The sequence below is a fragment of the Amblyomma maculatum genome, chromosome 3 (genome assembly GCF_055883805.1).
Source record: "Amblyomma maculatum isolate TAMU_Amacu chromosome 3, ASM5588380v1, whole genome shotgun sequence".
Taxonomy (NCBI): domain Eukaryota; kingdom Metazoa; phylum Arthropoda; class Arachnida; order Ixodida; family Ixodidae; genus Amblyomma; species Amblyomma maculatum.
In genome coordinates, this window is record NC_139346.1 from 172,957,850 (window position 1) to 172,979,407 (window position 21,558).

Genomic DNA, 21,558 nt, shown 5'->3' on the forward strand with positions numbered 1-21,558 from the left:
AATTGATCCCTTTTGAATTCTTTCTACTTATTTTGTTGTTTTTGAATTGCCTGGGTTGGTGACCTATTTTCGCATATCATTATACAAAACATAAAACGCGTATAACTCCGCAAAGATCACATACCTCTTCCCAGTAATATTTCAAATATGCTGGAAGTGACTCTATTTTCGTGTATATTTTTTTCTGCAAATCCCATATAACTCGCAGCAACTTGTTCCCGCTATGATCTCAATATCGACTTAGCAATAGAAAAATTAGAGGGAGAAGTTCACTGGAATAATGCAGTAGCCTAAATCGCGTTGTAAGCTGTCGTGTACTGCCACACAGGCCATGCATTATCACGCATGTATGGTGTCACCACACACATCTGTTGAATCAATGAGATGAATGTTTATATACATCACTTTACATTGTGGTTTATGTTTTGTTGCTACTCATCAAGTTCGTTGTCTTCATATAGAAATAGAAAAAAAAAGGCATGAAAGACGCGCTATATGACACCATGTACGAAGCTCTGCACTATTACAGGTAACAGAAACCCCCTGCCACCTGCCAAGGTTTGTATAAAGAACAGCCTGCTGAGAATGTCACCTGCCATGTTTTTTTTTTTCCTTGCCAACCCTGCAGCTGGCTAGCTGCAGCTGGCTGTTCCGTGTACCATCCTTGGCAGATGGCAGGGGGCTCTCTCCACGTGCTATATGACCGTCGATGAGTGTGTGACAAAACTAACTTCGGCTTTTTCCTCCTGTGGGATACATATGCTATCATATAACTTAATTCCTTCAAAATTGAATGTTATTCTAGTCTGCATGTGTGATATATGATACAAACGAAAGCCGTAAGCTATAGATTTTGCTATTACTCGAAGGCATTCAGTTTACTTTATCCGACAAATTATAGTTTTCCACAGTAATATTTAGTTTCCCATGTACCGTGAATACGCTCTATCACGCTTGCTCTAAAGCCTACTCTTAGTCAACTAAATATTGTCCTTGCTCCGATGCACATCTTGCACGTAGGCAGTACACCACAATATGTAACTGCCTTTTAGAAACGAGGATTACTAAAAAGGCTTCTCATCTCTTTTTTCAATCATTTAGTGCCAATAAATATTAATTTCAGTTCAATTCAATTCAGTTTATTTCCAACTCGAGGCTCGTGTACCGCAATAAAAAAAGTATCCAGTGTGAGAACGTTGACCTATTCTGCTCAGCAATAAATAATTTTTTACGACCAACGGTTGGCAATGCTTACTGATTGTCCGAAAAATGAGTGTACGTGTTTCCAATTTATCCAGCTCTTGAGTGCAAATTAAAATAAGTTATCCTCATCATCAACAGCAGCAGCAGTAGCTAGATTGTACCCACTGCAGGGCGAGTTCCTGTCCCATATTTGTCTAATTAACACGGTCTTCTGTGCTAGCTGCATCCACTATACCCCTACAAAATTACTAACCTCATCCGCACACCTTAGTTTCTTCTACCTCTTGCTATATGGTTTCCTTCTCTTAGAATCCACTCTTCCACCCTTAGCGACCATCGATCAATTACCCGCTATCCCAATAACATGTTTTGTCCGTGCCCATTTTTTCTTTATTTCGACTAGAATGTCAAAAAGTCGAGTTAATTTCTCTGACCCAATCTGCCATCTTCCTATTTCTTAACGATACACCTATATACTGGTATTTTCGGTTTCATATCCCTATCCATTGTCCCCAACTTAAATATAACCTTTTTGGTTAGCCTCTACGTTTCATTCCTATAGGTGGGTACTGGTAAAAGGCACCTGTTGTCCCTTTGAGGGATAACGGTAAGCTACTAGACATGGTCTACGAGTACTCGCCTGATGTGCTCAAACCCAATCTTATTCTTCTAGTTATTTTCCATTCGTGGTTCGGATCTGTAGTTATACAGCTGCTTGTCCTAAGTAGATATATTCGCCTAAGACTTCCAGTGCTTCGCCAAGTATTGTTAACTGCTGTTTCCTTTGAAGGTTGTTGAAGGTTACCTTAGTCTTCTGCATATTAGCTTTCTAGCCTACTTTTCTGCTTTCTTTGCTTCACTCATTATTCCTTCTTCGCAATTCGTCCCCCGAGTTACTTAGCGAGGCAACGTCATCGGCGAATCACTGATTACTAAAGCCTTTGCCATCAACTCTTATCCTTAACTGCTCTCATTCCTAGTCTCTGCGTACTTCCTCTAAGCAGCTGTGGATAGTACTGGGGAAATCGCGTCTCCTTGCCTAACGCCATTTCTTTATCAGAATTTCTTCACTTTTTTTATGAAGAAACATGGTTGCGGTGCAGCCGCTATAGACATCTTTCAATATTTTGCACATTTGGTTCATCTACACCCTGATTTCGCAATTCCTTTACATAATTGCTAAGGTTTCGGCACAGTCAAATGCTTTCTCGTAATCAATAAATGCGGATCCAACGGTTTTTTATCACTTCGCTTATGGTATAGAGGTTATATTCCAAGCATTTTTATATCACCCTGATTTCGCAATTCCTTTACATAATTGCTAAGGTTTCGGCACAGCCAAATGTTTTCTCGTAATCAATAAATGCGGATCGAGCGGTTTTTTATCACTTCGCTTATGGTACAGAGGTAATATTCCAAGCATGTTTATATCACATAGTTTATAGCACAGAAATAAGTTATAATTTCTGGAATACAAGCATCGTGTAGCAATATAAACGACTTAGTCTTTCGCACTGCGTAATATTTACGCTGCTATGGCAAGTTAACGTGTCCCTGATCTAATACCTGAAAACAGGTTTTTTTCCTCTCTCTTTTATCCGCACTGAAGACTTCAAATAGATTTGGTGGATATTTACTTCCATAGCTTTTGCTGTTTGTTGATAACAGGGAACGTAATTCCGATTTGCTTGACTAACAAAGGTGTAGAGCTAAGCTTCGCGACTTGACGCATAAGGGAGCGCGAGCGAACTAATATTTTACGCCAAAAGATCTGAATCGCCAAAAGCTGTAGCACTGTTGCCCCATGGTTACCCACATCTAGGCAGGCAACGAGCACGGCTGCTTTGAAGTCTCTGTATTGCTCTGTCCTACAGCAATGACACAGCAACCACGACAAAGCCGTAAGGGCGAGCAGTCGCGCCACGGCTGCCCAACCGGCTCGAGTTACGGGCTCGGCCTTTGGATTCAAAGCCCTCGTTGTGACCGACTGCCGGCCTTTAGACCCACAACGAAGGTTTCGCGTCCTCGCTCTCCGGCTATCGCTCCAGTTGCCACAAGATGGAGGTGGCGAGCAAGAAGGCATGTTCCGAAATTATCCGTTTAAAACTGGGTTTTGTTCGAAGGAAGGAAAAACGGTGTGTCAGTAGCGACACTAGCAAGCGTGGAGTATGCGTTTCGTGTAGCTTTGCTGTGTAGTGTCGGCCAGTTGCTCTTGGTCAGTCATACAGAATCACGGAGTTTTGCAGAGGAAGGCACAGAACGAGTGCAGTTTTGTGTGTGGTCTTGCAGCGTCTTCTTCTGCAAGCGCTGTGCTCGATGCAACCACCGCATTTGAACGATGGCTACAATGTAATTGTAAACAAAATGCTAGCGGCTGCCGCACAGAGGCTGGCACCAATGGTCATCAATGACTGGCACGCGGCATGCAGCGTGACGCTGCAAAACCAGGTGGCGCAACCGGTGCTATTGCTGTGGCAGGGGCGGATACGTCGCGCATACGCAGAGTAAAAGATAGTGCTGCGGTGAATTTTACGGAGGGCTTCACTGCCTGCTGCTTCACTGGTTTCGCCTGGAGAGAACGCCTTAAACCCGAAGAGCTGAAGGGGCGAAAAGAAAAAAAAAAGAAAAAGAACAGCCTTTTGAACTTTACAAGCGGCGAATTCTATCTCAATTTTTATTCACACCAGAAACCTACTAAGTTGCAATTGGTACAGAATTAACACAACCCCTGGGCTGTGAACTTCATTTCAAGCGAATTGTTGCAAACAAAGCATTTTGGTGTAAGGAGCTCTACTTCTCATGGGTTGAAAGAATTGCGTTATGAGCATAACAACTTTGACAAAAACGTTCTTCTTGCAGTTCTTACATTCAGCTGCGACACTTAACATCAAAACTTAGTATGGTCACTTATACCTTACTGTCAGCGTTTACATAGACTGCCTGTCCCAAACAAATTTATTTGTTTATTTACCTCGAAAGACCTTTCGATCATAACTGTCCACTGAACAAAATTGATTATGACAAGCACATAAGCGAAAATTGCACTTCCGAAAGTAGACAGAGTAGTTTGCCGGTGAAAATGCAAGAACAAGTGGCGAGACAGAAACGGTTGTGACTGGGAGGCTCTTCTTCGGTGCGAGCATGCAGTGAAGCGCAGATGAATCCCTTTGGGTTTTGCGATGACGGGACGTAAACAGCTGCGGTACATGCTTTCGAGCGCCGGCCGCGGTCAGACTGAACATAATTTTGCAAAAATGCTTTACCAGCCGAAACTAATTTCGCCTGACTAACACGCGTATATAACAGCAAGCCAAAGGTACCGACCGTTTCAAACGTTTTGTCTGCTCCTCTAGTGTCGCAAGGAAACCTAGCGCGTCAAAGGTATACTTGTCTGAGATTCTCTAAGTTTTTGGACCAAAAGAGCGACGGAAATAGCTCAGCAATCAGGACATAACGGTAACCCTTCCCCACGTTCGCGGCGCATGTACACGGCGGAAGGAAACGTTGAACAAGTGACTTTCTATATGCGGGAGCGCTTGCTTCTGATTGCATGCCTAAATTATACAGCATGAGCCCGTCGATTTCCGTCTCCTCGGCAATCTCTAGACGAAGCCCAAAACAAGTCTGAGGATCACTGAGGTCGCATATCATAGTAAAGGCTTCTCAAAGAAAAGAGAAAATGTGAATAAAATATTTTTGCTGAAAAAAAAAACTGAATGACCACCATACATAGCGTGCATGCAAGAGTGCAGCCGACACCTTGAATAGCAGACGACATGGGGCGCTATCTCGTTGTGACGTCAGCGGCCGATGGTTGCCAGACCGGAAAGCTGATTCCGATATTAATAATAAAAATTAATTTTAAAACTATCTACTGCACCGAATGAACTCAAATTTCGAGGATATATAATTTAATGTTTGAGGAGTGAAATGCAGTAATCAGTTTATGCTCAAATGTTAGCTGTCATGACCCCTTTAAGGCTGCATATGCTGGTTAGGTATCAATAAGCGTGGGCAAAAACCTAGGTTTTTTAATTAGATGTGATTCAATGAAGTTTGCTAAGTAAGCTTAATGAGGGCGCCATATGATGAAAGCATATTCAATTTGGGACATGGCAAGAAATGCAAGAGCGAGAAGTTTTGTTTACAGGTTTGCTCGACATATGTTATGCTTCTGGAATCCTAACATTTTAGCGGCCTTTTTCAATAATGTGCGCAATGTTAGCATTCCATTAAAGGTCGAAAGAAAAATGTACAATTAGATAAATAATGATGTACATGTTCAATAGTATCCTCTCTAATGATGTAGGTATAAAGAGCAACTTGTCCCTTTTTCGTAATCGTTCCATTTCGTTTTGTCAGTATTATTTTTCATTTGCTATTTTGTGCACCAGTCAGAAATCTCGTTACAGTTATCCTGCAAGCAACTGTGATCACAAAGGCTTTTATTGGGGCAGTAAATGCTATAATCGTCAGCGAAAAACGAACACTAGAGGTGATGTTATAATGCAAACCATTTATATGAGGAAAGGAATCGGAGTAAGACGTAGCCATGATGTACCTCAGCTTAACTGATACAGGAGGGGAGGTATTTTTGTTACTGACAACCAGTTGGAAACGATTAGTTAAAATAATAAGTGATCCAGTTTAAACACTCAAGGGTTTACCCTCAGTAAACTAGGCTAAAATATTCGACAACAAGGAGCACGATCGAAGGCTTTAGCAAAATAGATAAGGATGACGTTGATGGGAGTAGACGAATGAACGGATTGGAGAAGACAAGTGGTAAACTGAAGCACCTGTGACAGGCACGAACACCCACGTTAAAACCCGTGTTGGCTTGAAAAGACAAGATTCCAATTCATAAGGTACTGCATGATTTAGGATGACATAATTTCATGCTTTGATGCTATATTAAGAAGGCAATGGCAATTGTAGAGCTTGCTTTTTTTTTTTTTTTTTTTGCTCTGTTCAGGGTTATCACAACTCAAGCTACGAGCAACTACATGACTATTTTGGTGTACGGGTATCGCACATTGTAAGTATACTGCACTACTCTCATCTTGATTATAAAGAATAATATCTTATATATGAACTACACATTCTAAAATATTCGATGTGTTATCGCTATGCGTAAAGTCGTAAGCCGTGTATAAGTGAAGACCTCAATTAGCCTTATTTTGTTTATTGATTTCTTCTTTGAGTCACGAATAAATGGTCATCGTTTTATTCGGCACCTGACAGTATAGCCTACATGTCATAAAATACGAGGCTACTGCGATGATTAAAACTCAACTATTGCACTCGTAACTATATAGGCTGAGTTTTCTGATTCCGAGATGTCAAAAAAAAAAAAAAAAAAAACAGGAGGCCATACAAGAATTATGGTAAGTAGGTGCGAAATAAAAAATTCCGCATGTCTTCATTTTGTTGACTGCGTTATTCTGTCATCGGGCTATTCAATAGTCAGTAAAAATGTTTCTAGCTCACAGAATAATGAGTGCGTATAGATTTTACTATACCTTGGAGAGGTAATCTGTTGTAGTCAATGCGGTGCACCGTCTCTGTATTATGGCACCTTAACCTTTTTCGGACCGCGGATAAAAGAAATTCTTATAGGCGTTAGCTATTATTTTTTAATAATTAAGTTCTTGAACTAAGTACAACTGTCTGAAATTTTAAACATCAGTGGAGGGCATGCTATCGCATACAGGTTCTGAACTGAAAACAACCAGAACTGATTACAAAAAAAAAAAAAAGGATGAAGGCATGCATATAAGAAAAAGCCAAGAGAAATTAGGGTCAACACAGACATAAAATAAGGATTGGATGCAAAAAAAATTTATTATCGGCGTTAAATTGATGGTGGGTTTGTAGAAGGAATCATGTCACACGACACATAAAACATTACACACCGAAGAAGCAAAAATGAAAGCTTTCCCCAGTTCCGGAATGTCCGTCATCAACGTGCATTGCGCCGGAGAGGCGTTCCACTTGCCGGTGCGGAACTGTCGGTGCCACGGCAGTGGTGGTCTCGGGCGGCGAGAGGAGCAGTAAGAGCAGGGCACAGATAGAACGGCAGGAACCCCTTAGGAGGCAGGCAGACGGCGAAGTGGTGAGAGTTTCTAGATAAGAAGGTGTGGAAACGGAAGACGCCACAGACCTAGCCCAGGCGATCTGAGGAAGACGCAGTGTAGCACGAACCCGAAGGCCATCAGCTGCAGCCTTTACGCTCGAATGCCACGTCTCTCGTGCCACTATCTTCCTTCACGCCTCGGGTTTGTGACACAATAGCCTTGCCACACAGTTGTTGACAGAATAAGAGATGGCGCGTACAAAAACAAAAAGATTGGCCGAGAATCTGGAACCAGAAAGTTTTTTAAATGCATATTTGCGTGTTCAAAAATAAAATGATTGGAGGGGAATAGAGACCGAAATCAAAAACTGAAACAAATTGTGAAGTTCGCTGAACATTATGATGCGCCATTCGGTCTCCCGCAAAGAGTGTAACACGCGCCCGACGTGAAGTAGGTGCTTAGATATGTCAGTGTACACCTGTCCCCAGTAGCGGGGATTACCATATTGGCAGAACTATGGCCGCACGACGAAGGCTCGGTATGACTGCTGTATTTTTGGCGGCGGCGCCACCGCCAGAGCGCTTGTTCCGTCCCTGTCGTGCTTTCCTGCCACATATATCTTTGCGGCGCGACGTTCAGTAGTCTCACAGCGTTTGAATGCATGTCGTAATTTCTGTGGCCAGTAGGCTTTTTTTGTGTCCTCTTGTTTCCCTACGCGCGAGTCATTCTATCTGCTCATGTGCATGTCTTATTGTGAGAAAGCAGGTGTAAGGTGGATGACTGATACGCGATAAGAGCAAATAATAGCAAAACGCCCATAGAAGTCTGCGTGTCGACACTGAGCGAGGCGTGTCTCTTCGCGCCTCCTGGGAACTGTGCTGCAAATCAAACATGTGACGTTGTGACGGCACAGCAGCTCGTGACGTCACAGAGTGACGTACTATTGCCGGGAAATTTAATTTTGTTTTTCTTTTGGACGAAAAACAAGGCCAACGACGACGGAGGCAGAACGATGCTCGGATAACGCTGAAAATTGGACACCGTAATTTCTGTTCACCCAGCTTTATTTGACTTGGATTTCAACTGTGAAGTTTCACGTTAACTGAAATGTTATGGCATCCTCAACCACCTTATCATAGCATCGTTTTGGTTCCATCATCATTAGCCTAGTCTTTCGTCACGCGTCATGTAAATGCATTCTGGGGCTTATTTCTTCTGGCATGTTTCTGAACAAAAAGAGCCTTTAAGTGAATTCGACAGCCACATGGACAAGAATCACGTGGCTTGAGGGATTTCACTAAGGGCATAAAGAGTGAAGCTCTGTATCAGCGAAGTCACGACCCGTACGCATCGCATTTGTGAATTTGGGGGCTTATCAAAAGCCGACCTACATCATTTCGTGAATGCAAACAGCACAGCATAACCGTACTCTTGGTTTGCAGCGTTTCGGTCTCAAGTGAATTTTGTTCGCATCATAGCAACCACCTTCACGGATTCATTATTGTCGTCCAGTCCGTTTCAGGTAGAACAGAGCAGCTGTACGCTTTTTTATTGAGGGTTCCTACGTATAATTTACAAATTTTGTTTAGAGTGTAGCGTTTACGCAAAGTGATATTTTTACCAGCCGAAATTTAGCGCAAAAAAAAAAGAAAAAAATCTCCCTCGTGATTGCGGCGTCACTTTAAAGCCTTCAGTCGCGCCCGAGATATATCAAAATCTGGTTTTCTGGGCCGTGCTCTCTAAGATGAAGGTGGTTGTACGCACTTGGCGAATAATTTAAAGTAACAGCTCGTCACATGACAGAATTTTTTGACGGCCTAAAAATAGGGCGGCGTAAGTCGTAGCGTGATGGAAACAAAGTAGCTACCTGCTTTCCGAAAAGATGTACCACTTTTGCATTGACGCTTTTTCTCTCAAGCCAATAATCAAAAAATACCTAGTTAGTCTTCACTACTTATTCAACTGTAGTAAACGAAAAACTACTGCAGGTTAGCATAAGCTACTCTGAACAGCTCTCAAGTTTTGTCATTGCGCTAGGGCTAACCATATGTTCTGAAATCTTGGTCCAAGTTAGCTGGGACACCCGGTAGGGCTATGTTTATATATATATATATATATATATATATATATATATATATATATATATATATATATATATATATATATATATATATATATGCAGATAATTGAAAAGGAAATAAGGGCTCGTTATTACAGAGTAAAGGAGCCGACAGTCCATGAGTCTAAGGCAAACGTTGGGGATTTATATATATATATATATATATATATATATATATATATATATATATATATATATCATTATTGGTATCTGACAAGAATTAGTTGTATTGTGATTATCGGGATAAAGAATATCAAACGTCAAGTGGAAGGAAAAACAACACGCCGATGGTGGGAGTCGAAACCACAACCTACAAATGTCGCGTCCAGTGCTGTTCCAACTGAGCTACGTCGGCGGCTGTGGAACCCTCCGCTTGCTTGGGTATTTATGTTGACTAACCAAAACCTGTGAGCGTTCACCAGCGCCTCCCTTATCCCTAGCGGCGGATGTGGCACATCTTATACCGCGAGCGTCACGTAGCACGTGATCATTGGGGAGGGCGGCATCTGTGCGAGAACCCACATACGCTACCTTTCCGACCTCGAGACTGCCAGAACCGAGACCCTCGTAAGCTATTATGCAGATAATTGAAAGGGAAACGAGGGGCTCGTTATTACAGAGTTAAAGGAGCTGACAGTTCATGAGTCTAAGGCAAGCGTTGGGGATTTTTTTTTATATACATATTTGATTGTTGGTATCTGACAAGAATTAGTTTTATGGTGATTACCGGAATAAAGAATATATATATATATATATATATATATATATATATATATATATATATATATATTATAATCTTGAAGTAGGTGACACACGGTGGAAAAAACAACACTTTAATCCGACGTTTCGGCTGGGGTCCGGCCTTTGTCAAGGAATGTAGGTAGAATGTTCTAGCTGCTACATTCCTTGACAAAGGCCGGACCCCTGCCGAAACGTCGGATTAAAGTTTTTTTTTTTTTTTCCACCGTGTGTCACCTACTTCAAGTTTATGACCTACCGGACCCATTCGAGCTTCAACCCCCTCCCTATATATATATATATATATATATATATATATATATATATATATATATATATATATATATAGGCAACGTGCAATGAGTAGCGCGAGCATTAGTGGCTAAAATTGTTCATTTTTTCAGGACATGCACTTGGTTCTACATTATTTGTGTAGGTTTAAACCAGCGTTTCTCATAGGGGGGTACGCGAAGCGATTTTCGGGATCCGCGAAACCCACAAACACACGCACACAAAGCGAAAGATCGGCCGATAAGTCAAGTCTAGCCAGACAGTCTTGAAGAATGAAAGCGCGGAGGTTAAAAGCCGACTTTAGTTTCTCAAAGCAAAAGAAAAGCGACAAGGGTGTGATCACAAGAGGGCAAGCGAGGGAGAGGGAAAGAGAGAAATTGGCAGTGGCTTAGCTTGGTTAAGCCTGGCAATTGCGAAAGCAATAGCTATGGCTACGCCTAGGTTCAGATGGTGGTGTAGCTGGTTGTGGTGCTTGTGGTTATGCTTATGGTTTTGCAGTGATTCACTCTGGCCACGGTATATGGTTGAACTCTTGTTTATTGCGGTGTGCTACCTGGTTATTCTATGTATACCTAGTAGCGAGGCAAGGAGTGCCGTGGCTGCAACGATATAATTGGTTGTGGGTGAGGTTAAGGCAGAATGTACAACTGCCGCTGCGGCACCGGCTGCAACGGCATTCTTTACGCCAGCAAAAATGAAAGCATCCCTGGAGATTACGTTGGTTCCACCTGCCGCTGGGCCACCTCCTATAGTATCCAACGTTGCACACCCGGCGGTAGCTGCAGCCCCATATTTCTTCTTAGCTTTAGGAGCATGCGGCACAACTGCAGCTCCGCCCGGCCGTAGATCAACGTTGGGCGTAACTCTCGGTGTGTAAGGCCGTACCAGAACCGGCACCCCAAGCGTCGTTCTAAACGGTTTCACAACAGTCGCAGGAATGACGACACTCGGGCTGTAGCGCTCTCTCACGGAGGGAGTGAGAGTTAGGCCACGGCTGGTAGCTACCGCCTCGCGAGCCGACGGCGCGAGTTGGGGCCCCTGTTTTTGCGGCAGATGGGATGACGTCACTCCGGCTGTAGCGCCTCTTGTGGAAGGAGCGGGAGTTAGGCCGCGGTTGGTAGCTACCTCCTCGCGAGTTGACAGCGCGAGTTGGGGCCCCTGTTTTTGCTCAGCTGTGCTTGGCGGCGCGCCAAAGGTCACGCTAAAGGTCAATGGTAGCTACCGCCTCGCAACGCGAAGGGCTGAAAAGTGAAAGTTGTATTGCTTTCGCAATAACAGAGATCGTCAGCGACGTTTGTTGTTGCCGGCACCAGTGAAACTCTTAGGGGCAAGAATACTGGTGCCACCGCGTCGCATCTTTTCCCCACGTCCTCTACAGGCTTTTATGCGTTGAGTTATCAAGAAAGCGTTTTTTCGAGGCCAGTTTAGTCTTGACTCAATCTCGAATCCGCGACTTCCTTCCGCAATCAGCAACAGTCCTCACAAGATCACCCCCCTCCTTGCTCACCCTGGCCCGAAGGGGTTCTTTACCAATGGCCTCCGACACATTCATGGCTAAGTACTGATTATAATAACAGAATGCAACACTTTTGTTCCTAATAATTAGGAAGTATGCAGGATTGTTGGGGAAAATTCTAATAAAAATCGGGGGTAATTTAAAAAAATGCCATCAAAGTTGTCCACTTTATTATGTTTTCGCACTTTGGCCAATTTTGAAACGGTGTGCAGAAAAAGCCACTAGTTTAATTATACAAATCTTGCCTGAAATTAAGAATATGACATGCATAATATAGAAAAAAGTCAGTGGTAACACTTGATTGAATCGACCAGAATATACGGCTGAATATTTTTTTTTTTTTTTGCAGCGCGCTGCTTCTGGAGCAAATTTTGCGCCATATTTCTAATCAATTATGACAACAAAAACGTTTTAAAACCTTTGTAAAATTAAAGAACACGAACTTAAGGAGTAAACAAATGATTATCATAAAATTTTATCAAGCAAGCAGCAAGGCTCCGAACTCTCAACTTTTTTCCACCTCTTATGAGATACGATATATTTTTCGATTACTACATATCTTGTGAAACTAAGGACAATTCCTTAGTGTTCGCACGTTTATTCATCAAATTAAGAAATTTCGTTGAAAATAAAAATGATCATGGCAAATGATTACCGTTTCTACCTGAAAACACCCATGTATAGTCTCCGCTAACTTTAGCAAGGGTTAAAAAATTCAACACTTGAGGTAGGCCAAGGAACCAAGTTACATACAGCTGTCCTGTCAAACTTCTTATGCATCTTAGGCAATTTTTATTTTCCAAATAATTATTTAGTTAATTATGGCAACATTTCAGAGTCATAAATATTGACTCTACACAATAAATGTGATTTGCAAAGTTGGAGAGCACCTTCCAAAAAACCCAATCCATTATATGCGATAAAAAAGCCTCACATGTATACAAAATTTTTAAGAGCTTAAAAACATCCCGCGAAATACAAATAAAATCACGTGTCTAGCACAATCGCGCGCCACAATTGTGCGGCAGTCAGTCGTGATTTGAGTGAACGAAATCATCTGCGACCGTGGCTCCCTAGCCCCGCTGCAGCGACAGAACGATATTTCTGCGATGGTTTCTTAGCCCTTGTCAGCCAGTTTATTGGTTGATTAATACGTACTTGTACGCAGTAATCAACCAATCAGCCTGGTGCAAAAATAAAAAAAAAAATAAAAAAACTTAATGTATATGGGCGCGACTCAAGCCTCCATGAAAACTGGAGTGAGCGATATGATATAAATAAATACAAAATTTATTGCACATTTTTCACAAAAGGTTCAGACCAACGATGCTTTCAGTTTATGCTCGTCATGTCTTGAACAGTCTGTTAAGTAAGCCGGAACTCATCATACACAGAAATTGCCCATTTGAAGTGATCCTTTGTCGCACTTCATATTTAAATCTCTCAAAACCATTTGGCTGTAAGATAGAGAAATAAACCTTGTGTAAGTGCGTGATACTACGTGTAGTGCTAATGGTTATTTATGAGCAGTGAGGTGCTATTTTGAAGAATTCCATCTGGAACAACAGGGTAGTGCGAAACAAATTTGATGATAGGTGTTTATGGAAATGCTTCATTTCTGAAATAATATTGCAGGCTTTAAAAAAAAGCAAAAATGATTACAAGAATCCATTCCTGCTGCCTGGAGAGCAGTTTAACTCTGAGGATAAAATATTTTTTACTACGTTTGGAAGCGTAAGTATCACCAATGTGCCCAATTTGATATATTTGTTTTATTATCTATTGCTTATACTGCGTATGTACAAGTTGCGATGCGAACTAAATTCTAGCCGTGGAAAAGTGATAAATGTGATTGTTTACATAAGCTCCGTTCGCTAAACACCGCGAAATACATTACGAGCAGGCGCAACAAAAGCAAGGAGAGAAATACTCACATGGGGGCTTCTTTTAAGCGCAATCCCGAGCCGTGACATTAATGTGTATGGCCTCGGAGGCACGTGCTGACCACCTTCCCAACCCTTACATTTTCCTTCAATAATACAGTTGTACTTCCTTCCTTCCTCTCTATTTCGACCGTTCCGGTTGCCAATAGTATCGACCCCCATTAAATAACACCATAACGTTAGGCCAATGTACTTGAGGTAGACAAAGATGAAGGTGAAAGAGCACCCATAAAAAAAATATAAAACTAAAATAATGTAGTTTGCTGGTGTATCCGTGTCGGAAAGAACGGGGCAACAGCATGATGTGCAGGACAAGAACATACTACGTTTATTGAAGCGTGCTGCTTATGTAGCCCGCAAGTGATAACAGGCAGCTCCACCACGCATGTCAGATCTGCTCAAACTACAAAGAGCAATCCGAAGCACTCTTTAAACAGAACGGAAATCGAATATTCCATTCATGCGGCGTATCAAGCGACTACGAAAGCATCGTCTTTCCAATAATCAAAATCGTTGAATGGCAGAAGTAGGAAAACTTTATTTAAAGGACATTAGCAGCCCTTATGAATGACAACCCAGCTAAATGTCTTTTTTTTTTTTTGCCTTCTCGAGCATTCGAAGGCCTGTATACGTCTTTCAATGCGTATGTGGGTAGCCTTCGCTATGCATCAGATCTCTGAATGTGAGAAAAAAGTAAACAGCTTGAAAGGAGCAGTATTTTTAAACTAATTTGAAAATTGAGCGCCAGCACGCAATACAATTATTCTGAGTGGAAGCAACGAAGCTGAAATAATTTTTTGAAATGTTGCGAGCACCATCGAAAATGAGGAATATAGATCGCTGCGTGAAGAAAGTTATGTTTTCTTCCACATCGAAATACTGCTTTTTATTATAAAGCTCGTAGGTACTGTTATTCCTTCTTTTTACCATCAAGAACAGACATATTATATTAAGACGAGTTTAACCCTATAAACCCGAACTACAAAGCTGAAATCACTTTCTTCACAGCTTTACTGTCCATACAGCGTGAACGAGAAAAAAGTGGAGGCAAGAGCTTTTCTTCCTGAAGAAAATTTCCCCAACAGGTGAGCATTCGGGCTTGTTAGTTCATGCTTCCTGTGAAATTTGGAGCCTGAAATGACTTATCCTTTTCAATGATCTCAGTTACAGGTGTCATTTTCCAGTAATTGTTAGATTAAATGATACTGGTTTGGTTTGTTTTGTTGGGTTTAACGTCCCAAAGCGACTCAGGCTATGAGAGACGCCGTAGTGGAGGACTCCGGAAATTTAGACCACCTGGGGTTCTTTAACGTGCACTGACATCGCACAGCACACGGGCGCCTTGCTTTTCGCCTCCATCGAAAAGCAGCCGCCGAGGCCGCGATTCGATCCCGCGTCCTTGGGAACAGTAGTCGAGCGCCGTAACCACTGCGCCACCCCGGCGGGGTTAAATGATACTGACTATTATGCTGAGTGACGCCAATATGTTTAAAGTTAGTCTGATATTTCTTAAAAATACGAGCAACACTTGGTAGCTAATTAAAGTCAGCTGGCATTGCCGCTAAAATGTTAAGGCTTTTGCGCTTTATCGACATTCAAGAATCTGGTAAAAGCTAACTCCATACTAATGCTTTGCTTTCTTTTCAATTATACCTACATGCTACGAAGCAGAAAATGCCTGAATATGTTATGAGCTAACCTAAAAAGTTGTTTTAGAGACACATGACTATGTACTTGCCTGTCTTAGATTCACCCGAGCCGAGGCATTAAATCCCAGTGTTGGTGCGTTCGAATGCTCAAGAGGATCAATTTTGTAGTTGGAATGAATACATTAGGCTTCAGGACTGAGCATTCAACCTAATTTGAATGCTAATGACAACACAGCTTGCGAACTTGGTACAAACAAATAGCTGAAAACCTTTCATGTATGGGCAACAGACACGTGGAATGTGCGGCAAAAACTACAGCTGTACTTGGCGGACTATGAATGAGTGTGAAATGACGGTCAGATTATGTAGTTCTCCATGACTCTCGACTGGAATTTGACGTTGCAATGCAGATATCAACGCAACTGCTAAACTTCTACGTGGTGTGCCATTTCCTCTGAGTTTCAACCTCTCGGGGGCAGAGAGGCACAGAACCAATTAGATCTGCTCGCTTGGCCGACATCCTTCGTGGTTCCGACTGCGAGCGTCACGCTGCAGCGAGGCGCCGCTGAAATATGTTACGCGCATGGCAACTTTTACAACTAACGTAAAAGTTTGGGATTCAGGTTTTTTTATATTTACTTTCATCAGCGTCTCTAAATTCTTCGGAGGATCTACGTTTTTTGAAGGTCGATGTTTGCCCTACGGGGGCTGGGAAGCGTTTTATTGCGCAGTGTCATCGTAGTTGCAGCCCGGTGGCGTAAAGTGGGCGCTGACCGGAGATGGGGAGCGGTAACGGCGGTTAGTGACTCTCCCCTGCGCAAGTAGTCGATTTTCTCTGGACGTTCACTACGGCAAGATTGCGGGGGGGTCGAATGCCAAACCGCGTAGGCCGATACCTCGGTACGCGCAATGGCGAAGGATTTTTCCAACCTCACCACAGTGGAAGCAGATAAGGCGGTTGTTCTATGTCCCCCAGACGTCGCACTTCCTGGGGCTGGAGGGTAGTTCGTAAGCTTGACGGGCGGGAGCCAGGAGGAGGCTTACAGGAGCATTTTTCAGTATCTCGTCCGAAAGCAGGTCGGCGTAATGCAGCAACATAGTTCATCGCTATTTCTTGCGTTGGAACTGTCGGAGCCGTCGCTTGAGCAACGCCCAATGCTTGCTGGACTTCCTCACGAATGACGTCCGTGAGCTACGTAACCATGCGGCTGTGTTGGCGATGGCAGCAGTCAGCGCAGCTCTTTTCGAATGACCTCACGGATTATCTCAAAGAGGTTATCTCCGCTTGGAACTGCGGCGTCGCAGTTGCTTGCTGTGATCGCTTGAAGAGGCTGGTTGTACCATTGAGTCCGGGCTTCTAGGATCTTTTCAATAGACGATGCTTTTTCTCTCGAATTCGGCCATAGTTTGGGGTGGGTTGCTCACGAGGAAAGCGGAAAGCGATTCTCTGACTCCTCGCATCAAAACTTCACTTCCTTTTCCTCAGTCATTTCAGGGTCGTCGCGAAAAAATAGGCTTTTCATTTGTGGATATGCTGAGCACATTTAATAGGACTATGCCCCTGAAAACACAGGAATCCTTGTTACCTTTATTTGTTACTGCTGGCAGCCGCTGGCGCATGGGGCCTTATCACTTTTGCTTGAACCGCACAGAAAGATCACCTGTTCTTTGTTTACGCTTAGTGTCGCCGAGACGCTGCGCAATATGCGCCGTGATGTATCTCGAATGATTCTAGGCTCCTGTCTGTTTCCAGAATGTTTCAGATTGTTCTGGTCATCTTTTGCGCCTTTATCTGGGTGCTTCACAGATATTAGAGACTTTTAGTCGAGTGTATGCAGACATGCGCTTAGGGACAGCGAACGCTGTATAATATGTATAATAGGGTGCTTGTTTGTGCGCATGCGCCAAGCGCTATTTCAGCTCGAGAATTCACATACGACCGTGTCACGTACGTCGCTAGTCGAATTTAGCGGGCGCGGTCTTGCTGACGCAAGGAAAAATAGCGTCGTCAACATGGCGGCACCCAAGTCACCCGCCTCGTAGAGATTTGTCAGTGTTTAGTTTTTGTCCTATTGACTGCCTTTAAATTATGCAAATAACATTCACTTTACTTCCTCTCGCCGACAGCAAAAAAAAAAAAAAAATGAGGGATGAACTTGCCATATTTTTGATTCTGTGCGACGACTCCGCTGTTCCTAACCATAGCAGGGCGCATCGTATTGTTGGCATGGCAACGCCAGGTATGGATTGCCTTGAACTGGCTACCGTCCCGGAACGACTTGTCTGGATTTGACTTCCGAGCAAAAAAAGAAAGCCTTAATGTGTTTCCTTATTTCGACTCTAGATATCAGTACTGCAGTTTACGTTCGTGTTTTCGTGCGGTCAACTAAAAGCGCCGATGCGATACATGAAGTGACGCCCCGAAAATTGCTGGTATTTAAAGTACGTAAGCGTCCACACGATATACTGAATCTCTGTATTAAATTGAGCGCTGTCGAACGCCGCGCGCATGCATATTCGACGACCAGAGAGCACATTTGCTGTTATCACTGCCGCCAAGTTCCTTTGTTCTTTTGCGTGCGCAAAAGTCAGCCCAATAAAGAGTTAATTTCAGTTCTTTTACACCTGTCTTGATTTTTGTGCCCACGACATGGCAATATATTGTACTATACGTACAAGAGTATGTGCCCACGACATTGCCATTAACACATCGCAATATATTGTACTACGTACAGGAGTAAGTTTTACTTTGAGGGTAGACCATATAGTTGTTTTCGTTCGCGTAAAGGGACATTTAACTCAATATAGGCGTTTATTGTCCGGTAGCCCTGTACGGTACGCATGCGTCATAATTCTTGATTGCAATTGGTGAGTTTGAAACCTACTTTATTGCATTTATGACTACGAAATGTAGCATTACACTGACTTTAAAAAGCCTCTGTAGTCAAAATGCTCTCTTCTACTTTTTCTTTTTTTCAGTTTGAACGAAATTGTTTCGCAGTACCACGATTTTAACACAACATTCGATTGCCATGGAGACGTCAACGACACGTGTCAGCTAATGCCGCCGCAATCCACACATCACTTGGGCGGAAATGCATGCTGACAGCTGATTAACAGACTGATATGTTTGTCGAAGCGCATGTTGAAATAAAACGCAAATGTGTGATGTCAAAGTATATACTTGCATTATTGTTAAATGACTTACTGGTTAGATTTGGAACTTTGGCTTCTCAATGCACCACAAAGATATTATTTTGCAACAAAGGGCCTTCGGATAATAATTCAAGACGGAGTAAAGTACTGCTTCCAAACATTATGTGCATTTTATGCGCTTTGCTTCGTCACTTTCTGCGGATTGTCTGTTCAGATATTATGGAGAAAAATATTTCTAAATGCCATCATGCGATCAAAGTATTTGTGATTTTAGCAGTATATGAGGCATCTCGCGGCGAAGGCAAGAAACGAGCTAAATAGGTTCAAGTAGCTGACGCCCCTCGCTAGCGTTATGGAAACCCGCTAGCATAGCGTTCATGGCACCGTAAAAAAGGAAAAAAAAAAAATAAATTAAAACGAACGGGAAACCAATTCTACAGCGTGAACTGAGCCGCCACCAGCAGCTTCTTTTCTCCTATATTCTTAAACTGAAATTCGTCTGTGCTTTGAAGATACTCATTCGGGCAAATGCTCACATACAGATAGATAACGCATCATTAATTACTAAAGTAGCAGTGAATTTACTTGCGCGTACAAAAGTTGAATCTAGATTTATCTTACCATTAATCAGACAAAGGACGCTTGAATTAGTTGGCAAAAATATTGAAATTGTCGGATTATTCACGCCAGTGTACATAATACACTTAAACGAAGAACCAATCTTTAAACTTAAAGGGGTCATGACACCATTTTTTGTAATGTAAACTGTTTATTACGCCTTTTCCTGATGTGCCAAGGTATTGAGCCTAAAAGTTTCATTGGTGTTGCAGATATGTATAAAATCAATCTTTATAGTAGGACCATAAAACAAACATTAAATTTTTATAAAAAGCTTTACATCAGCTTCCGTTCGCCGTATATGCATATAGAAAAGACAACCTGAGAACGAGGAACATGCGATCTGTCCTTCATCTTCCAAGTTTTTAACAGCATTGTGGTCTATACAGCTCTCATCGATTCGAGGCTGCAGGCAGACAAGAAATACTCCCTCAAATCCCATAACGATGTGCACTTATTTTAAAATGAGCTGTTGCTGTAATACAAGAGATTATAAAGGAACTTTTTTGTTTGTTTGAAAAGTGCGACTAATGTCTAGATCACAGGTTAAATTAGCCTAGAACTTATGTGCGCATGAGAAAGGGCTGCGGAGGCCTCCTGAGAAGTGGTGCGCCGACATTCCAAGAAGTGTCGTCCACGCAGTCGCCTATAATCTCTGTCGGAAGCTTAGAGCACAGCGAAATCCTCTAAATCTTGCACATCCACTTCCACTGTTTTGCACACACACACGCACACACACAAAAGGAAGAACCGCCAGAGCGGAGCGGATTCGATCCGAGGTTTTCTCGTCTTGGCTATCGCCACTTTTTTATTGCATTCAAATATACAAGATTTAAGCAAAAAACCTCAGCCCTTAGCTGGGGTAACATGAGTAAAATTCTTCCAATGTTTTTAATGTTTCAATCTGCGGTAGCCAGTCAGGTGCTGGATGCACAAGTTTCGTAACTTCAGAATACCTTGCTATGGCTTCCTTATAGTATTCTCTCATCAGCCGTGCGTCAAGATCTGCTTGACGCACCACCATCCTACTCCTTCATATACATCGAAGCCCATCGCCATTACAAGATCATAAGTAATACTGTCCTCATTCGAAACAGCCGATAGTCCCAGCCGATCGCTTCGCGTGTAGATTGCAAACACAAGCTCGCGCTCAGTACTGAATGTCTTCATCTTAACAATCTTCCATCTGTGCGCAAGAGTTTTCGCGAATGCTGTTTGCCTCAAGTACGTTAAGCCCACCCATTTTTACCCCGCACTCGTTAGCTCTCGCTTTATATTAAAAATCGCCCGACAATGATGTAAAAAGCTCCTCTTAGAAAAAGCAGTACGGATGTGTCTGCGTGGTCTCACTTGATATCTAAGAGTCCCGGAGGTTTGGATTCCTGTCTGATCCTCCCATCTGAATTGATCTGCACATGCTGACAGATCCTGCAAACTCGGCCATGCCATGTGGTCGCGTTACGTCACAACCTGTCGACCAATCAGTGTCCGGCCATACCCTTGGTTTTTAGCTCATAACGCGGCAATGCACACGCCGGGTTCTGGGGAGCGGGATTTGAACGCTGTCCCGTTAAAAAACTCGCAAGCTGTTTACCGCTTTGTAACGTCAGATTCCGTGACGCTGATTGAGCTAATCTGAATTCGCGATATATTGCCGTAAAGAATGAGTGAACGGCATGCATATATGCATTTAGTTACACAGCATTTTCGTAGCGCGTATTACAGAGGCGGCTACCTGGAACGCCTGTGAAAGCCTGGTTTCCAGTGGCACATTATGCTGCAGCCGCTGCAGTCAGACCGGGCAACATTCTTTAATCATCACTATAATATCCCCTCTACTTTGATAGTATCCACCTTTTGGATAATTCTCGTGGGAGCCCCAACTCCAGTCGTTGATTAATTGCTTAGTGCGGTACTAACGTTGTGGGGTAAATTCTGTTGTCCTGCGAGAAACCCTATACTCGACAGACAGTTGGGTACACGACCGAGTTAGGGAAGACCCATAAAAACAGAAAACAATGAGGTGCGCGACGATGAAAGGGTTGCAGAAAGATTTCACGATGCGAGGGATCCCCGGTAGAGGCAGACAACAGAGAGTCATGAAACTCCGGAATCCTTTTAAACAAAACAATTCAGGGTCAAACTGTATAGGTGACATTATCGGCTTTTATCTCTACATGTGAATAAGAAGAAATTTCGTTCACGCTTACTCTCTTAAGATTGGTGCTCGTGTTTTCTTGTTGTGCCT

At 42.8% G+C, this 21,558-nt stretch overlaps 1 protein-coding gene across 1 annotated transcript in view; it reads left to right on the forward strand.

The window, feature by feature from the left end:
- The window catches only part of LOC146196963 (neprilysin-2-like), a 71,436-nt gene extending 52,729 nt beyond the window's left edge, over positions 1-18,707 (forward strand). The window contains exons 18-21 of the mRNA XM_084598678.1: positions 6,179-6,241; positions 13,580-13,678; positions 14,896-14,972; positions 18,516-18,707. Of these exons, the coding sequence (XP_084454804.1) occupies positions 6,179-6,241; positions 13,580-13,678; positions 14,896-14,972; positions 18,516-18,642 (366 nt within the window). The 3' untranslated portion in view covers positions 18,643-18,707. The remainder of the gene's footprint in view (positions 1-6,178; positions 6,242-13,579; positions 13,679-14,895; positions 14,973-18,515) is intronic.
- The last annotated feature ends 2,851 nt before the right edge of the window (positions 18,708-21,558 follow it).